This window comes from Falco rusticolus, chromosome 6, assembly GCF_015220075.1.
Source record: "Falco rusticolus isolate bFalRus1 chromosome 6, bFalRus1.pri, whole genome shotgun sequence".
Classification (NCBI taxonomy): domain Eukaryota; kingdom Metazoa; phylum Chordata; class Aves; order Falconiformes; family Falconidae; genus Falco; species Falco rusticolus.
Genome location: NC_051192.1, coordinates 51,625,490 through 51,644,868, shown reverse-complemented (window position 1 = coordinate 51,644,868; position 19,379 = coordinate 51,625,490). Strand labels below are relative to the sequence as shown.

General features: G+C 45.2%; 1 protein-coding gene across 1 annotated transcript in view; it reads left to right on the top strand.

Moving 5' to 3' along the window:
- The first annotated feature begins 2,294 nt into the window (after positions 1 to 2,294).
- PDE10A (phosphodiesterase 10A) overlaps positions 2,295 to 19,379 on the top strand; it is a 191,935-nt gene continuing 174,850 nt past the window's right edge. Inside the window, 1 exon segment of the mRNA XM_037392501.1 lies at positions 2,295 to 3,339. Within this exon segment, the coding sequence (XP_037248398.1) occupies positions 2,490 to 3,339 (850 nt within the window). The 5' untranslated portion in view covers positions 2,295 to 2,489.

Genomic DNA, 19,379 nt, shown 5'->3' with positions numbered 1-19,379 from the left:
AGACTCTAACTTTGACAGGAGTTCGTGTGTATTCTAGCGTTAAAAGAAATCCTGAAATGATAGATGTGAAATACTCGAAGGATCTAAAATAAAAACCAAAAGAGGAGGTTGATATCTTTTTCAAAGCAGGAGTCGAAATTCGGAAAGAGCGACCCTGATTTCGAACGGCACAGGGAGTATTGCGGCGGCTCGGCGAGGATCCCGGGACCGCGGACCGGCCACGGCAGCACCAGGAGGCACAGCGCACGGCGCCGGGCTCTGGCTCCCGGCGGGGAGCGGAGGAAAACAGAATCGCTCGCGTTGCGGGTGCCCCGCTGACAGCACCGAAACAAACACCTTCTCCGCGGCTGTCCGCGACCGTTTCCGCGGCGCCTGCGGCCGCCCCCCCGAGCGGGGCAGCCCCGCGCTGCCGGGCGGCGTCTCCCCGCCGCCCCGGAGCCGGTCCCCGCCGCCCCGCAACAAAATCTGCCGCCACGGACACGGCGACGGCCCCGGCCGGGCGGGCACCGCAGCGACGGCCGCTTCTCCGCCCGCTGGCGGCCGGGAGAGCCGGCTGGCTACCTGCGAGGCGCGGTGCCCCCCGCCCCGGCCAGGTGTTCGAAGAGAAGAAGCCCCGGCCGGGACGTCCCCCCGCGGCGGGCTGGCACGGCGGCGTGTGCCGGCCCCGCACCGGAGGCTCCCTGCGCGCTGGCGGCTGGCGCCCAGGCTGCCCCGAGGGAGCCGCCAGCCCGGCGCTCGGGTACCGGGCTCCGAGCCTCAGCGCCCCTCTGGGGGCGGGGGGAGCCCCGCTGCCCGGCAGCTGCCCGCCGGGCGAAGGAAGGCGAGGGCAGGGCAGGGCGGGCCCCGCCTGGGTGAGCGCCGCCGCCTCAGGGCGAGGGCAGGAGCTCCACGGCCTCCACGAGCCGCCCGGGACAGGAACCATGCCGGGCGGCTAACGGCGCTGGCGGGGCTGTGGGGCGAGGGAGCGCCTGTCCCGGGAGGGCAGGGCGGCGGCGGGCTGCCCGCGGCCCCGGGCTTCCGTTAAGCTGGCAGGCGGCGCGGGGCAGCGGCTCCCCGGCGGCCTCGTCCCGGAGGAAGCGGCGGGCCGGGCTGAGGGGAGCCCCGCGCCGGCGGGCGGTGCCGCCCCCGCCCCTGCCGGCTGCCGCAGGTGAGCCGCGGTGGGCTCGGGCCTCCCCGCCCGCCTCTCGGCGTCGGCTGGCGCACCGGGCAGAGCGAGTTCGGGGCGAAAACGAAATATGAGGGGCGGGGGCTTCCAGCGCAGCCCTCGGCCCCGCTCCGTTCCGAGCCCGTCCTCGGGCTTCCCTTGGCCGGGCGTTCCCCCGGCGGCTGCCCCGCGGAGGGACTCCGCAGCGCGGCCCGCCGAGGCTCCGTGCCGCCGGGACGGGCGGGCTGCGGCCGCGCTGGCGGGGCGGGGTGGCGAGGCGGTGGCCGAAGGGGCGGCGGCGGGACGCTCCTTCGAGGGGAGCGCGACCGCCTGGAGGCTGCGGATGGGACCCCCGCCTGCCCGGGGACCCCGCCACGGAGTCGGGGCGGTGGCTGGCCGGTGCGACAGGCTCGCTAGTGAACGGCGTCGCCTGTGCCGGTGGAACAAGGCCGGCGGCGGCCGCGCCGCGCCTGAGGCGAGGTCTGAGGGAGCCCCTCGGGCAGCCGGGCTGCGCGGAGGGCTGGGGCCGAGGGGCGGGTGGTTGCAACTGTGGTAAGTGTGTGTGCGTGTGTGGGGGGCGGGGCAGAGGGGGGCCGCAGCAAACACGTGCGGTGCGGGGCATCGCGGAGGGACTGTGCATCTCTGTATAGGACCGGGGGCCCGGTGCCCCACAGCCCGGAGGGGCAGCTCCCTGGAATCTCCGTCCTGGGCGCCGCAGGGCGCCTGCCTTTTGCTCTCGGCGGCTGGAAACAGCTGTTTAAAGCAACGCGGCCGCATAGGGAGGGTCTTTTTCTCGTGCCTCTCCCCGCGTTCCCTTTAGGTAACCGCTGTGCCGCGGCTCCTGTGCGCGCCGGAGAGCGGGAGGCAGGGAGGCAGCCTGGGAAGCGCTGGCTCCGCCAGTGGGCGTTTTCCGGCGGCCGGGGCTGGTACTGGAAGCGGCACTGCAGTGATTTTATCTGCCTCTTTGCAGACGAGCACGCACATACGGGGCAATATTTGCCTCGCTCGAAGAAAATACAGGTTGTTGCCGTTTTCTTGCTTTGAATGCGAGGTGGGAGCATGAGGAAAAGCGGACTTTAAAAGGGGATCGGAACCGCTCGGCGGTCAGTAGCGCCCTGTCCCCTCCGGCCTAAAGGGGGAACGGAAATGTGAGGATTTTGTGAGGGCGGGGAGCCGGGGTGCGGAGGAAGCACTGCCCGGGGGGTGCTGGAGGGAACGCAGGACCGAACCGCGGGCGCCCCTTCTTCGGCTCCGTCCTTTTTCGGCTTCCCCTTTCGCTTTACTCCGGTCTCTCTCCTAGACGTCCTGCCTTAAACTACCGCGAAAGGGAGGGAAGAGCGGAAGCATGTCCAACCCGGAGAAGCGGATCTTATCCCGCCCCTCGGCCCCCCTGGCTGCAGCACCCGGGGAAAAGCCCGGCTCCGGCAGCCGCCCGCTCCACTCCCATGGCCAGAGCGGCGGAGGTGGAGGCAGCGGCGGTTCTCCTCCTCCTCCCCCCGCTCCTGGAGGTGGCTCGGCTGCCTGCAGCTCTCTCTCTCTCCTCCTAACAACCACCAGCAGCAGCAGGAGCCGCGCTGCAGGGACAGCCTCCTCCGCCGCCTCCGCCAGCATCGTCCCCAGAGCGGCAGCGGCTCCTTTCCTCGCTTCAGTCCCCTCCTTTTCCTCCGCTTCTCCATCTTCTTTTTACTTCTTGCCGCCGCCTCCTCGTTTCCCCTCCTCGTCTTCCTTTAACCTCACAAGTCTCCAAGGGAGGGAAGGAGGAGGAGAGGCAGCGAGAGCGGCAGGAGGAGGAGGAGGAAGAGATGTTGGCGGAGCAGCAGCAGCAGCAGCTCACTTGATCGCCCATCCAGGCGGCAGCGGCAGGAGGAGACTCTTCTGTTCTTCCTCCATCCAGGGCTTGCTGCTCCGTTCCGCAGCCGGCGGCCCCCGGCAGCACCACTCCCGGCTCCTCCTCTCGCCAGCCGCCTCTCTCCCGTGGTCCTGCAATTCCCTCGGTGCTGCAGCAGCAGCAGCCCGCGGCGACGGGATCCGAGGAGGCGACGGCCCCGGCGGGAGCAGGACTCCTAGGCGGCAGCAGCGGCAGAGAGACGCCTTCTTCTCCTTCTCGTCTCCCTTGCTTCTAGGGCCAGACATGGAAGATGGATCTAATTCTGCAAGCTGCTTTAGGAGGTTTACGGACTGTTTCTTGAACACAAGTAGGTACTGGAGCGCTGCGCCCAGCGGCGGGTCGCGCGTGTCTCGGCGGGAGGCGAAGAGCCGTGCCCGAGGCTGGGTGCATGCCTTGGGGAAGGGGCATTTCTTTGTGAGTGGGGGGGAGGCGAAGACACAAAGGGGCCGTATACGTGGGGCGTGCGTGGACGCATGGAGGAGCGGCCGGGTGTGTATTGAGGATGCACGGACAAAGGGGATGCTCGGTGTAACCGAGTGCTCTTTGTGGGAGCTGGCTGTTAACGCTTCGGGGATTTCGGCATCCTTTCGAGATCAGACAACTCCACGTATATGTGTCAGGCTTCTACGTGGTGCATGCTTAATTTGCTCAGGAACGATACGTAGGGGAATGGAGACTACCCCCCCGCCCCCCCGCTACTTACTTGAAGTAGCAATGAGGAAGCATTACTGTATCGACAGTTGACAGAAAAGCGGCGGTGGAGGACCGAAAAGGGTGTAACGTATCGCTCCTTTCGGCATCCCCTGTTAGATCCGCCACACGCGTGCAAATCCCGTGTTTCTGATCCGGCTTTGGTGCCGGGTGCCTCCTTCCCTTGCCCGTGGCTCATCGCAAGGCGGGCGAGGAGCCGGAGAGGAAACATGTGCTCCTTGCTTGGCGGGGCTGGCGCTGTAACGGGGACAGGGACCGGCTGCCGGGGAGGGCGGAATAAAGGGGGCATTGAGGTGCTCCGTGGCGGGCGCTCCGCAGCGAGCCGCTGCCGGCCGAACCCTGGCCGGTTCCCACCGAGACCAGCGGCGGGGGAAGGGCGCGGGGCCGCGCTCGGCCCGTGCCGGGAGCGGGCCAGGAGCAGCCGCTCGGTCCCTCGACGCGGGGCTTGGCCAGTGGACGGGGGAGCCCGGCGGTGCCGGGGGCCGCTGGCCGGCCCAGCCGCCGAGGTCTTGTGAGATGGAGCGGTGGGTTTCAAAGGGCAGAGGCTCCCCGTTCACAGGGACGCGGCCCGGCTCCCCCGCGGGTGTCTCGCCCCGTTCCTGCCGCTGCCGCCTTCCCCGCTCCGAGGCGTTGCGCTGACACACCGCGCCCCGCCGGGCGGGCGCCTCCGGAGCCCCCGGGGCTTCGGGCTGAGACCTCCCGGGGCCGGGCTGCCCGTGCCGTCACCCCAGCCCGCAACCCCCAGCGCCCCGCCGTGCCGGGGTTCGGTTTGGTCATGGGGTTGATCAGTTTCCAAGCGGAGCATGTATCAGGGCTGAAATACATTATTATTTTTTTTTTATTAGAAACTTTTTTTTTTCTGCTCGCCTAGTGTTTTGATGCTTTGGGTGTCTTCAGTCAGCTGTGGTTATTTCTTTGTTGGCTGTTTTTTAGTTGGTTTTTTTTTTTTTTTTTTTTGGTGACAGTTTCTTAAATCATAGCCTTAAGATGTCCCTAAACTTGCATTTTAATCTGTTAGCTTACTTATATTAGGTGGCTTTTTTGATACAGGCGAAGAGTACATAGTTGATACATGTATGTATTTTTGGGGGGATGTGAGAATAACTGTAGAGATGTCAGCTGTAACCCCATTATGTGTCTTATTTCCTTACAGCTAGCTGTCTTTAGCACAATAGCCTGCAAGCATTGTAGTATTGTAGTACTTTCTCTGTTCTATGGTAGAGGTGAATAAAGATGACTATATATTTAATGCACTGTCTTTTTGAAACTATATTCAATAGTTGATAATGTTACAGAGCCACATACTTGTTTAGTTTTGAGGCCTGAAGAGAATCCTAAACTCTTCCAGTTTTTGTTTTCTCTGTGTTTGAGAGCAGTAGGATGCTGTCGTGTGTGTGGTGCAACTCTGATGTTTTAACATAAATGTTTTTGGGACCAAGGGACCAAGTCAGGGAGTGTGTGTCATGTAGGGCAATTCTCTCCTGTGCCTAGACCAAGAAAAAATGACATGGAAAACATCAGCTCTGTTCAAAACACCATTTTAAAAGCAATGGTGAATTCCAACTTAAGCTGTTTTATGAACACTTGAACAGAAGAAACCTGGTCATCACTGACTGATCGTGACCCCTGACTGCAGATTTTCCTGCAGGCAGGAAAGGAGCAGAATGGTTCTTTCCCTTGTGAGTTTACTGACATCTAAGCCGACATGCAGCCTCTCTTGCTGTGGAGACACTTTTCTGTGCTCTGCAGCCTGCTATCATGAAACTTTCAGGAACCTAAATGACTGATATCTTTCTCCTTTTTTGAATGTGATTGAAACTGACCAATGGGCTCAAAAAGTATTGGTGAGGTCAGACGGATAGATATCCACGTGTGTGGTTATATACATATGCATACACTTCCCGAGTGATTGCATGTCTGATTTCCTTCGGAAACCAGGCTGAAAAAAAGGAGTGGAGGGAAGTCAAACAAGATGCTATTCAGTTCCAGTGTAGCTACTGCAAAGAGCACTTGTCCAACTGTTTGGAGTACTGTGCACAGTCCTGGTTACAGTGCAACCAGAAGGCTACTATTGTTTTGAAGAGGATGAGATCACGTAGAACAGTGAAGGCAGAGTGCTGTATCTCATAGCTTTTGTTTCTTGAATTGTGTTTTAGTTTCTAAATCATACATATATATACACTGTTTGACTTTAAAGACAAAAAGTCTACATATTTTTACAGGGAAACAGGAGTTCTGTAGGGAAGAGAATTGACACGAGCTCTTTTGGAGGGGAGATTTAAGAGTGACTTAATAGAATCCTCAACATTGTAAAACAGTGAAATCATCAGAGATGCATTTCTCTGTCTCCTCTGAGGTCTTTTGACTTGCATGCTCCCCAGTCAGGATTTTTTTAGCAGGTTCTTGATATTATTAAAATGTTGTGTTCTGCAATAATTTGCTTGTGCCATATCTGGCTATTCTTGTTTTTAAGATTCCTAATAAAGCACTGGACTGGGCTGCAGAAGCTTACATGAACTTTATGTGGTGTGTGTTGTTTTTCTTGACTGTTTAAAATCAATAACTTGGTGCATAGGATAGTCTTATGAGAAACTTTTAGTAGCTAACAGCCTGAATCAATTCTCCAGTGGAGTTCTACCATATTTAGGATACTGCAAGCTGCCAGGTATTCCAAGTTTCTGTGAAATATCTTACTTTCAGGGGAGCATCCCATGTTCCTTCTATACTCAAGGTCTCTTAAGCTGCATGGGTAGTATATTTTATCTGTGTCCTGTGAGTCTACTGACAGGTATGAGTATTTTACAGTATGGGAGCTTTCTGCTTGTCAGAGTATTATCGGTATATTAATATTTTAAACAGTTACCTTTTATCTGACTTTTTTTTTGTGATGCAGTAAGTTTATGCTGCACCTTCATGTGCCAGATGCTAAGACTTTCCGATTGAGTAGTACTCTAAGAAAGATTAGCTGTGGTAAGATCTGTAGCTGTGGAAGGAAATAGCAACTAAAGTTTAAATAAACTTAAAAATATTCCTGTTACCTGCGCTAATGGCAGAGTTAATCTTGGCTTGACACGTTTTTTCCTGCTCTGTGTATTCATTACTTGCAATCAGGGTTTTTGTAAGCCAAATGCTGATCTTCAGCATGAATCCCATGTGTAAAGGTAGATAGGGTTTGGTTTTACAGTTAAATACAGTTAAACCCCAGTAAAATTTAGATGCTAATGTAGAAAATGGAATTATCTCTGGTTTTCACTCCAGGGATTCTGGTTCTGCATTAATTGAAAGCAAAATCGTCACTAAAGGAGTGTATAGTTATGATAAGTGTTGTCATTCAGCAGCTCCCATCAGGACTGGTGTTTCGTAATACCACATTTTGCATTAATGTACAGGAACACCATGTATCCTGGTCTGAAGCACTGCCTGCCCTTATATTTAGGGGATAATGGACCAATACAATGGGCAGAGAGCAAGGAATGGCATGGAAAAGGAATGGAAACTGTCCATGCAAAGTCAGTTCACAGTGAAGAAGGGCTTGTTTGTCCGAGTCAAGTATTTTTATAACTGGCTGTCTACACAGAATGCAGTCTACATTTGAAATAACTAATCCTCTGTCCCTTTGAGTCCTCAGCTCTGCAGCCCATGTTTGCCTGATGGTTCGGGGGTACCTAGTGCTCTTAGGCCTTGAGAGAGGAGGTAACGCCTTCACTGTTAACTCAGTAAGCTTGCTGCTTGTGTGAAATGGACTGTGGAAGGTGTGATTTTGCACAGTGGGATAGTGTAGGTGAGTTGGGAGATGTTTTCTTTTTGTTACTTGTGTGAGGAGGATGGCAGCTTCTTTAAAATTCTAATACAAGGCTGGCAGCTCCAATCATCCCGTTCATGTCCTTCCTTTTGGTTGTGTTTAAGCCATACTCATCAGCTGGACATGGTAAAAACCTGAATGTGTAGAAATGAATTTTTATTTCAACATATACAAGACTTAGTGACTTGACTTTGAAACAGTCATGTAAACTTTCACTTCCACTAATAGTCTAGGGCATATGCTTGGCCTCCTTGCTTTTAAATCTTCTGTTGTACAGGCAGTACAACAGTATCACAGTACCTTTTTTTCAGTTTTAATATTTTGTGCTGTATTCTTTTACAAATAGGTTATACCTAAACATTCTCTCAATATTCTTAAGTCATGAATTTAATTTTAGATTTGGAAAATAAGAATGAGAGTCTGTGTATGCATGGATTTATAACTTGGAAATGGCTTATGCAGCTTGTTGGTCGATGTTAACCTTATCCATCATTAAAATCCTATTTCAGTTTGGTGAGGCTAATATGAGCTTTTTTGTAATGCTACTTTTAAAAAGTATCTTAGTTTCAAGTCATATTTAATACTTTTAAAATACAGTGTTTTGTAGAATATTCTGATTTTTGCATTTTGGGCACTATTATATTCTAAAAGAAAGCTAAGATCAAAAGTAAAAAAAAATATATAAAAAGGGCTGTCTGGGTTTTATTATTTTGTTTTTATACTCCCTCTGCTGGCTGTTTCAATTACAAGTGCCTGTACTTGTACTTTGTTACTAAATCTGCTCTTTACTGTTTTATCAGATGAGCAAAATACAAAAAAAAGCACCTGTAATTGTTAAATAAAGAAAAGCTATTTGCAGGAATTGAAAATCTGTCACCTGTTTCATGGAGCAATGTTTTAATTTTTGTTATACCTTGTGTTGCTTTGAACTCTAAAAACAATTCAATCTTTTGGTGCATGGGCCACATCCTCACCAGCAAATATCACAGAAATGACAATCATATATTGTTCCAAAAGATTTAGTTATCTATTCTGTTTATTGTAACAATGCTAGGCTTTGTTGTTATCATTGACTAGTTTGCTTATGTCTACGTAATTAGCTACAAGAGTGCACTGAAAGTATCCTGCAGATGTAATGGATAATTTCTTGAGTTACTGGTTTTAGTACACTAGTACACACTAGTGTTCATCCAGAATATTTACAGCACTCAAAAATTACAATGTTTAGGAACATTCCTTTAAGAGATTACATACATACAGCAATCCTTGTATTATTGAAATTAAACCATTGCATTCCACATGGGTATCAGTTATGGTTAAAATTGTTCAATACTTCTTGTTGATATTTCTGCTAAAGATCCAGACTTTGCTGTGTTATGTGTCCTCACTTGTGCTGGTACTTGGCTTCCCACTGTCAGAGTTTGAAGAGTGCCACCTACTGATTGACAGCTCCTTGCAGTACTTCGTTCCTTTGCCATCTGAAGGCTCTCACAGCTCACTCAGCCTTGCTTATTTTGTGGGATGTGACAAGTTGATGTGGTTGAATGTGGCAACTGTGTTGAATCAAGTCTCAGCTTTGACCTCTTCTATTAAATGATGCTTATTCTTTCTTTCTAATTTTTATCAAGGTGAGGAAACAGGATTTTCATCCTGGGTGGTGGGCTTCCCCCACCCCCACGGCCCCTTTTAAAAGCTTGTGAGAAAGTGGCATATTTATGTGGTTTCATCATCACTTCTTGTCAAGCTGTCATAATTAGTGTGGGAGGAACCAGCCTGGCTGATGTTTATAGAAGACTTTGGCTTCTGTAATGCCAGACAATGCATTGATGTGTTGCGCGCTTGAATGAGACAGTTCAAAAGGCAGGTAACAGTCTTGCAATCATAGCTTTATTAACAAATGAACATTCCAAAACGCTCATCCTGTGTTTGTTTTTGCAGGGGAGAAGTACAGTCTGGTTAACAAGTTGTAAATTTTTATGGTAAATTGATGAATTCATCTTTACTGTTGGTGCACACTGAGAGTGCTTTATTTCAACTTATAAGTATGCTAATTAGGTTCTTAGGGAAAAAAAACCACTTGGCAAGAGTAGGAATTAGTTAAAATAAACCTTGTATCATTTACATATTTACAAGGAACTCCTTTATTTCAGTGTTCTTTTTATATGTCTTCTTCCCAGTGATTTATTGCAACAGGAAGCTCTCTTAATTCCCAGCTCCTAAGCACCTTGGCTTAGGTGGCATTAAAAAGAAAAAAATACTGTGTTTCCAAATTTCATGTTCTTTTGAAAAACACGTTGATAGCAAGCTTTAGTCTGGGTGAGGTTTTTAACAATAAAATGTCACATCATTAAGAGATGCCAAATCTTATGGCTTGATAGGACTAGAATTGGGGTTTCTGGAAGGCTTTCCAAAGTACTTCTGGCTCAAGAGTAGCAAAAGAGAAGGCTTTTGGATGTTACTTGCTGCCTTTAGAGAACTCATACTCAGTTGAGTGGTTTCTAATTAAAATAATAATAAAAAACCTCAACATAGGAGCAGCAGTAGTAATCTGACCTTCTTTGATGCTGGGACCCAAAGAAGAGACTGTCAGGATCTGAGACCAGTTAATCCACCTTCCATCTGGAAACTGTGAAGATTAAATGCTTTCATTAACACTTATTGATCTGATTCCTTGTTTCTGCATTATCAACCAACTCCTGTGCAGCTGAGCTGTGCATTTCTTAACAAAGTTTATTCAGCTGTTAATAATTCCAGCATTCTTCCTTCCTCTTATCCTTCCACTTGCATCAAAAAGAAATCGCCTAATGTCAAGCCACTGATAGTTCCTTAAGGCAAGAAAACTTCTGCAATCAAAGTTCTAACAGCTTTGTACATAAACCTCACATCTCTAATACTTCTGATCCATACATACCCCAAATAGCAGATATTTCTAGCTGCTCACAAGCATTGCCATGTTCACCTTAATAATACTGTTTACTTTGCTTCGCCCTGTAGGGAAATTGTGTAACTGGCAGGAAAGATGCCACTTTCCTTGCCCTAGATACTTCAGTAGCATTTCTGCAACACTGGGGTGTTCTGCTGGTTCAGAGTGTAGGATGCTTAGCCCGAATTACAGTGATTAAGTGTGCATCTTGTTTATTCTTTTATGGTTTTCTTCACTGCCTAATTTTTATTTCTGTGTTGTATTTCTTCCGTAGTGTCTTATTCTATTTACATCTAAACTAGGTAAAGCTGCTACTCACTTCTAATGGTCTTCAACTTACTCTAAACCCCTTAAACAAATAAAAACTAAAAAAATGGTTATGTGACTTAGTATTTCACTAATGATTCCCTCCCCCCCCCCACCCCCCCCAGCAGTTAGTTTAGCAGTTGGTTTATGATAACTCATTCTTTTACTTACGCTGGTTTCTTGTGTTTATATTTTGATTTTCTTTCATGTATATACAGACACCTTGGCAACTTCTCCAGAGTGAATTCTTTCTTGGAACAGAGCTCTGTTGATTGTGCTTTCTTTGCATGGCTTTCTCTTTCTTTCAGTTGTATCTATATTTTTGGCTTAATATTATTTCTTCCTTGTCCAACCATCAGCTTACTTTAGCTGATGTTTCCTTCTTGATGGGTGAATTGTATTGATTTTATTTCTTTCTGCAGGGGTCTGTGTCTTACCTTGTTCTTTTTACAATGTTCTTATTTTTCCCAACTACTGTGATTGAGTGAAGGCACTACACTGCTGTTACTCTTCTGCTGCTGTAGTTCACTTCAGCTGTATTGTCTAATTATTTTTGCTAAGACTAAATTTTGCATGTCAGTTTGAAAACTCTTGCTGTGTGTTCTGTGTTTGCAGTGACTCATTGTATTTCCTAATCTGCCACTGTCTGCCCAGCCCTAAGTGTGATGTCAGTAGAGGTTTTTTTCTTGCCCCCCCCCCCCCTTTTTTTTTTTAAGCAAACGTAGGACTGATGAAAGTTACTGTTTGATGTAACAGGAAACTGAACTCATCTGTTCTCAAAACAGGCACTGCCTTAGCCAGTATGCTCAGGTTTCATCATGCCAGGCTCCCCCTCTCATGCTTGTGAGCAAAATGCTTTTGTGCTTCACTGTTCCTGTTTCTTCAGGCTTCAGTTTTCACCAGTAAAGGCTCCCGAGACAAATACCTTCAAGAAGCTCCTTTTTCATGAATCTTGAGTCTTAAATGTAGTTCTGTGGCCTTCAGTTCATGATTATGAATGCAAGAGGGTCTTGAGATTAGAGGTATCTTTTTGAGAAGTGCTTTCAAGAAGTCAGAGAGTGTGGGTGACCTGCAGTCTCTAATGTTTACAGAACAGTGCATTCCCCTTACAACTTCTGGCTTAGTAGAGAGGACAGGATCATCTGGCGTGTTATAGGAACTTTCATAGGCTGTTTGTGGGTAGGAATGTGCTTGTAGATTGCACATTTCTTTCAAACCTTTTTTGGACTTTCACTGGAATTATATGCAGGGCTTATACTTTGGAACAGAGCACAGAGAGGATGTGGGCTCGAGCTGTAGCCCTGTTCATTCTGCTGAATTTTTATTGTTCTCCTTGGTCCACCTTAGGCCAATGCCTAACTGCCTGCATGTGTGTTGGCAGAAAGCAAAGGGGGACTGTTCCCAAAAGGCAGGGGGAATAGTACCTGTCTCTTCTGACCTTGTGTAAGGAGAAGAGTTTAGCATTGTGGACACAAGCTGTGTCATGCCCCTTTACTTTGTGGCTAGAGAACAGGCTCTGAGCTGTCTTGTGTACCTGTATCGGGACGTAGCCCTATGGACAGCAGAGGAATCTATACCATTTGTGGCACTAGGGCAGACCTTGCTTCTTCAGCCGAAGTTCTCCTAGTGAATGAACTACAGGTTCTACACAGTCCTGAATGAAAGATGGGTCGAGTGAATAAGGAATCATTGCTGGAGGACATGGCTTGCTGCAATCATTTAGCTTGTCTGTCTTTATTTCCTCAACTTGCTGCTTTGGAAGCCTTCCAAAAGTTGTGGCTAAAATGTGTAAATGAATGTTCATAGGGTAACAAGAAGACATAAAGTTTGTGAGTTGGCAAGGATGAATGAAGTGTGAGTGGTGATATTGCGTATCTTATGTTACCAAAAAATGATGGAGGTTTATCCATCTGTGGCAGTGGTACTGAAGGGGTAGAAATCAGAAGCAGAAAAAGGAGAATATTAGAATGGTAAGAGAAGTTTAACATTTTTATTGCTCAAAGGAATATGATTACAGGAGAAGGAAATGTTCATCCTTATAGGGAAAGCTATCTATAAACTCTTGAGAGGTTTCTTTTGGAGTAGGTAAAAGACTTGATATGTAAATATCTCCCAGAAAATCATCAAATTTTGAAGAAATCTTTTCACTGAAGTGTAGGACTATGGGCTTTTTAAGTGTGAGGATTATTTTTCTTTTTAATGTCAAAAATGCTTGCTTTCTGCTTAACTAGAATTTTTTTTTTCTCTTTTTAGTAAAAACATAAACGGTCCTTGGTGAAACTTAGGTACTATGTGAACCTACATACAGATAACCTTTTAATTTATTTCCTCACATGTAGCTTAATGTTATCTTCACCAATCAGCCAATGAGAGATTTGACAATCTCTTGTGTGTGCCAGCTGGCCATGTCTTTTACCATTATTTTACTAGGTCACTCTGAAAGTTTTACTGTTCTACCCCGTGTGGTTTTTCCTTCTTTCTTTTTTTTCTTAAATCTTTATTTGTAGTTTAATAACATATCCATGTTGTTTCTGCTTTTTCTAACAGTTTTATTAAAGCATAAATCTGGCTATATGTAAAGTGCATGCTCCTTCTCTGTCTCTTAATGTGAATCACCTTGGATGGCTCTAGCAATGGATACATTGTGAGTATAGCTAACACCACTGTGGCTGGTTACTTTGCTGATGGTGACCTGTTACTTGCTCATGACAAGCCTTGATTCTTGTTTACAAGATGATATTGCAGTTGTTACCTTGTGATTTGACTGCAAAACTAATATTTTGTTTGGTTTTTTCATTCAGTTGTAGGTACCTTTTTTAAAAAAATATTTTGAACTACTTTCTTAGCACTTTGCAACATCTTGTTTTAACAACTTGTGTTTGAATTAAAGCAACTAGCCATTCTGCTGTGCCAAGAAATTATTTTTCTCAAGCACTTGTAAAAGGAGGTTTTTGCTTTTCTTGTTTGACAATTCTTTTGGTGTTTATGGAGCTGAAGGGAGGAATGGCCAGGAAGTTGAAATCTGCTATATATAACAAAATTGAAAAGAGAACGCAAGAACAGTTACATAGTTATATTAAGCAATATTGGAATATTGAAATTCTTTTGCTAAAACATAAATTGGTAACACTTAAACTTTGTTTAATCACAGAAATACCCTGTGCTGAACTTCACTTTGGAACTTAAAACAGAGTTCTCAAAGTGATTTGAAAGTCTGTATACAGACTTCTATATTGGCTTAAACTATGTAATTTTGGTAGGTTTTAGGCTTTTCAGAGGTGTGCTCTGGCAGGTCTACCAATGGCAGCTGAGATACCTAACCTACGCATCTCTACTCGAAGTCACTACCAGCTCAGCAGAGGTAGCAGAAGAAAGGCTGAAAGCATGTTGTCTGGCTTCCTAACCTGTGATGCATGCAGGGGTGAATGTCTACTAATATACTGAGCTTTAAGCTGCTGTGATTTGATGAAGAGCTAAAAAAGTGACCTTGGGTCCTACTCGTGTGCTGGTAACCTCTAGAAGCAGGTTGCAAGAGGTTTTTAGGAGCAATGAGGACATAAACTGTTACACCCACTTGCTTTGTTCCCGTTTCTGTCTGTTAAAGCTGGAACATATCTGACCCCAAGGAAAGCTGTTTCAGGGAGCTGAGATGGTAGGTGCCTGTTGACTCTCTCTGGTGTAGGGTAAGTTTTCTGCTAGTTAGCTTCCTGAATATGTTCACCGTGGAGTCAGAGGATCACTGGTACTGATGGGAAAACAAGCCACGTCAGCGTGCTGCTGGGAGCTAATGAGAGGATAACCTTTTTCATCAGCAGCTCATCTTAGATCAGCGTGGTTGTGCTTGATACAGTTACGCCATAGTTTTATGGTCACTTGAAGTTCACATAAACTAACCCTCCTGTTTGAAGAAATAGCCTAATGCTTCCTCCTTAAGACTGCTCTTTACTATACATTTGTACTCCTCCTTTGTGTGGTCTTGTTTGTGTGGCCTCATGGTGGTCTTGATTGAGGAGCTGCTCTCAAACCAGACTAGGTTTAAAAAGGGAGAAGATGCATGCCTTAAAGGGTTCATAAACTTCTGAAAATGTTGGAAGTGCATGTTTAAAACCTGTTATTTAAGGTGGAAATGTCCTTCAGAGATGGGGAAATAGCATGACTTACGTAACGTAGATTTTGCCATCTTGGAAGTCAGCTTTATGAAGGTCTCTACTTGCATGCTCGGTGGTTTTTGTTTTGGCGTTTGTTTTTATTTCCCCACAGGTCTTTTGCTTTGCTTGCCCAGTACTTTACTTAGCCCAGAATGTGCATGATGTTGATGATAGGAAGTGTTAGGCGGTATCTTCTTTTTTTCTTAGCAGACCCTGATTCCTTCTAATTCTATAGTGAAGACCTTCCACAGAGCATGGAATTGCTGGTTACCTTATGGGCTTTTCTACTGGTGCTGGTTGCGTGAAAGTTTTGTGGACATGAAATAAATTTTTTTTGTACTATGGGGCAGTAATAGATGCTTGTCACTTACATGTTACTGAAGACTGCAAAAGGGATTAGACAGAAATACAAGAATATTCGCTATGTTGTGTATTGTTGTGTAATGTTGTGTATGTCAGTGATTGGAGATAACCTGAAATAATGATGGCCACCACCCCTACCCCCGTAAGTGCTGGGTGAGCACAAACCAGTTCTCACAACAAACCTAGAGGTTTTCTAAACCAGGAGGTTGTCTAAAACTTAGACAACATGGACACCTCTGTCATCTTTCCAAGCAGTTGGGGAAACCATTTCAAATTAGATGAGCGACTACAAAGTAGAAAAATGGCAGAGCCACAATGAGGCTTCATGACCTGGCTTCTAATTGGGGTTCCCTCTGCCAGACAACATTGCTGTAATGATCCAGGGAGAATGTTGCCATAGCTTCCGGTGACTTAATTTGTTATGTTTATCTCTTTCTGTAAACAGCTCCCAGACACTGGGGATCCAGGAGTTTTGAATGAAAAATGTAACGCTGCATTGTTCTCTTCAAGGCCAACAGTGAAACCAATTTAAATGTGGTTGTATTAAAACAGTGAAGTGAGGTGATGATTGGTTTTGATTAGGCTTACTTCTGCTGCTGCAACTTTTCCAAGATACATTTTTGTTGAGGGAAAAATTACTGTTTTTAGCAAACAATGTTAAATTCATTGAGAAACGGTAAGAACAATAAAAAAAGCAAGTTTACCTCACCAGCATCAATAAGACTGAGGGGGGGAAAACAAGATGAAAGAGAAGATAGAAGATATCCTTCAGATGCTTCTAGACTGTATTTGCAGTTTATAGTTTTTTGGGCACTTACCATTTTCTGCCTCATTTATTGATCTTGAGCATTAGAACTTGCAGCTCTTTTACTTCACCTTTTAATATGATTTTGCTCTGAGTTTAAGAACATAGGTTCTTCCTCCTATGTATTTACTACTGTGGTCTTGCCAGGGCTAGCGGTGCTGCAGTCAGTGCCATTGCTTTGAAGAGTGAAGTATTAAGCTGTACTGAGGGAGAACTGCAGTCTGGGAATGTGATGTTTTTTGTAGATCTTTTCATAACTTAAACCTGCATCTTTACATCAGTTGGGAAAACTTTGTGAAACTATGTCAGAGCTCTTAAACTTCAGAGTAATTACTGTTTTTTTGGGAGGACTATTAGTAAAGGGTGAAAATAAGGAGAAATAGATAAGCACATTTAAAATTGTACAATGACTGTAAAGTAATGTAACTTCAGTCTAGTTGATGGCTACTGATACCTTCCTATGTTGCTGTTCAGCATGCATACTGTTATTTACATGCAGAAGCATGGATGGCAATGACCTTCTGTCTTCTGCTGCTGGACATTGTGTGGTCCTTTACTTACTGTTTGGCTGTCAAAATCTGAATTTGAAGGTTTAGTCCTTCAGTTTTATCAGCTGATGCACAGATCAGTGAACCTTCTGAATTCAGGCTTGGGATTTATTTAGTTAGTTTTTAGCTGTTTATTTCTATGCCACACTTGTTTGGTAAAACACTGTTCTGGAAAAAAGTATCGCTGTGTATGAATTATTTTGGTAAAACACTGTAACACAAATACTGTCATCTTGCTACCATAATGCTTTGGGGTTTTTTTTTTGGAACAGTGCATAATTTGGGTACCACCTGAAGTGCTGCTCTCCTATTTTAAATGTCTTCATATTTTCAGCTACCTTGCTTGCATCATTTTTCTGCTGGAACACAGGTAATCTACTCAAGTCTGTATCTGTGACGGAGCAATTAAAGTTAAGACAAAGACCAGTAATCTCTAAACCCCAAGCAATTCAGTGGACATTAGATGTGAAGTCTGGATGTTCCTGCTGCTTTTTCTTCTCTCCACCATTTCTTTCTGCCTAGCCTTCATGCTGTCTGGAACCTCTGCTATCTCATCAGGTGCACAAAACTTACTGTTCTCTTTTAACGGCCACTTATTCATGTCTCTGTGGTCTTCCTAGCTGCTGGTTTTCATGAACTCATCTGGTACCTGTACTGTTTGGTCAAACTTGATTGCACTTAGTCATTGAAGTCAAAATGTGTTTGTAGTGGCAAATTTTGGAGCTGAATAGCCAGTAAGACAATTGCATGTCTTGTTTCTTTCGACCTTCTGAAGATTTGTTGGCTTTTTGTTGTTGTTGCATCTTTATTAGTTCTCTGGTAGCATTGAATTTCTATTAATGATGGCTCTAATGTCTTTGGATTACTAATATTTTTAATGTTTTATGTACAAGGTGGAGATATGTAGCTTGTGGAGGAGAAGTTAATGATGTTTTTTTCAGTAGCTTCTTCCTTCTCAAGTGTAATTTACCAAGGGACTCTGCAATTGAGTCATCATGATGGGAAGTACATCTCAACTGATGTAATGCATTTGTGTTTCCTTGAAACGGAACAAAATCACAGCTCTGCTCTATTTAATGCAAGATTTGTCACTGATTTCAGTTGCCATATTTACTCCTATCATTTGATCCTTGTGTTGTAACGGGTTGTTCATGCTCTATGAATGCATTTTCCTGACATCCGTCCCTCAAAACAGTGTTTAACGTTTTTTATTTGTGAAGAGTATTTTTACAAGGCATTTTGAAATATGTTGCAGCCAAATCTGATTTCAGCAAAATTTCTAGTTTCTTCCTCTGCAGACTATGCTAAACCAGGGAATCAACATAATTGATACAGTAAGAGGGGCTAGATGCATAAAGATGGATGAACTTGATAGATACTTTTATCTATTTGAAGAAGTTATTTATCTAATATGTATCAGTCCTGTCAGGAATATATTTTCTGATACAGATACATTGTTTCCTCTCAGTCTGTTTTGGAAACTAAAATGTATTAAGTTGAAACAGTATCATCTCGATCCTGTCTGCTGCAGAAGTGTATGTTTAAGCAAAATCACTTCGCTGCGTACACCATTTTAACTATTTTGTCTAAAAACTCATTTAATCTGAAGTAGGAACACATTGCACTTCATCCCTTGCAGAAATGCTGTGTCTTTTTTCAGAGATTAAAGATTAAAATGTTCATTGACTACTTCTAAATACTGTTTTTTGGCCTGGAAAATAACGAGTGTCTTGACAATTTTTGACATGGCTTCTGTGTTGACTTTGGAAAAAGTAAGTTATGGCAATATATGGAAGAACATATCTGTGTTATACAAGTGGTTGCTCTGAATGGTTGAGGTATCCAAATGTTTTTATCTGGTCACAGTTAGAATACAACACACAGAAATTTACCTTAGTGATAATTGGTAGAGTTCATAATTGTGTGTAACTGATTTGTGACCAGAAAATCTTCAAGAACACTCCAAAGGAAAGAGTTTTCCCTTAGTTATTCTTGTTTATCCTTAATTTTGGTGGGGATCATAGCAGTAGAGTAGAGGACAGGTTTGGTGCTTAGTAGCTTTACCTGATTATTGCTGTATTTAAGACAATGGTAGTATAGGGGGCAGGAAGGCATGCAGCAAATTAAAAAAAAAAGTAAAGCAAAAAAGTCCCTCCTGTGTACAGACACTTTGATCACAGAGATGTTTTTAGAATTCAGCCAGACCTGCATCATGGTGGTGTGATGTTGTTCTGTGGAACTTTTTAGGCACTTTACCAGTATGCAGGTATGGGAGCAAAAATGACTACTTGCAAAAGTACCCTTTTTCTTGGTCATAATGATGCTGTGATGGCTCTGTGTTATCGAAAGTAATGGTAATTATTTGTTCTATTATATAGAACAAATGTTATGAATATATTATATAACATTTGTTCTATATAATAGAACAATTATTATTCAATTCAATAACAATAATATATATAAAATTATATATACATTATATATAGCCCATGACCTCAAGGAAATTTGAAAGCCATGGGCTGAGCCTTGTGGCAGCCTTGATAGGAAGGCAACGATAACTAGACAGACAGTTGTTCTTTCTGTATGCTGTAGCGCAGAAGACTCAATGGTTGGGTTTTTATATGCCTAACTGCATAAATCTTGCTGAAGAAAACTTCAAGTGGTTTAAAAACAGTAGGATAAAATGATTTTGTAGAATAAAACAAAGTATGTTTTTATAACAGCTTGAAGATATTCTGTTT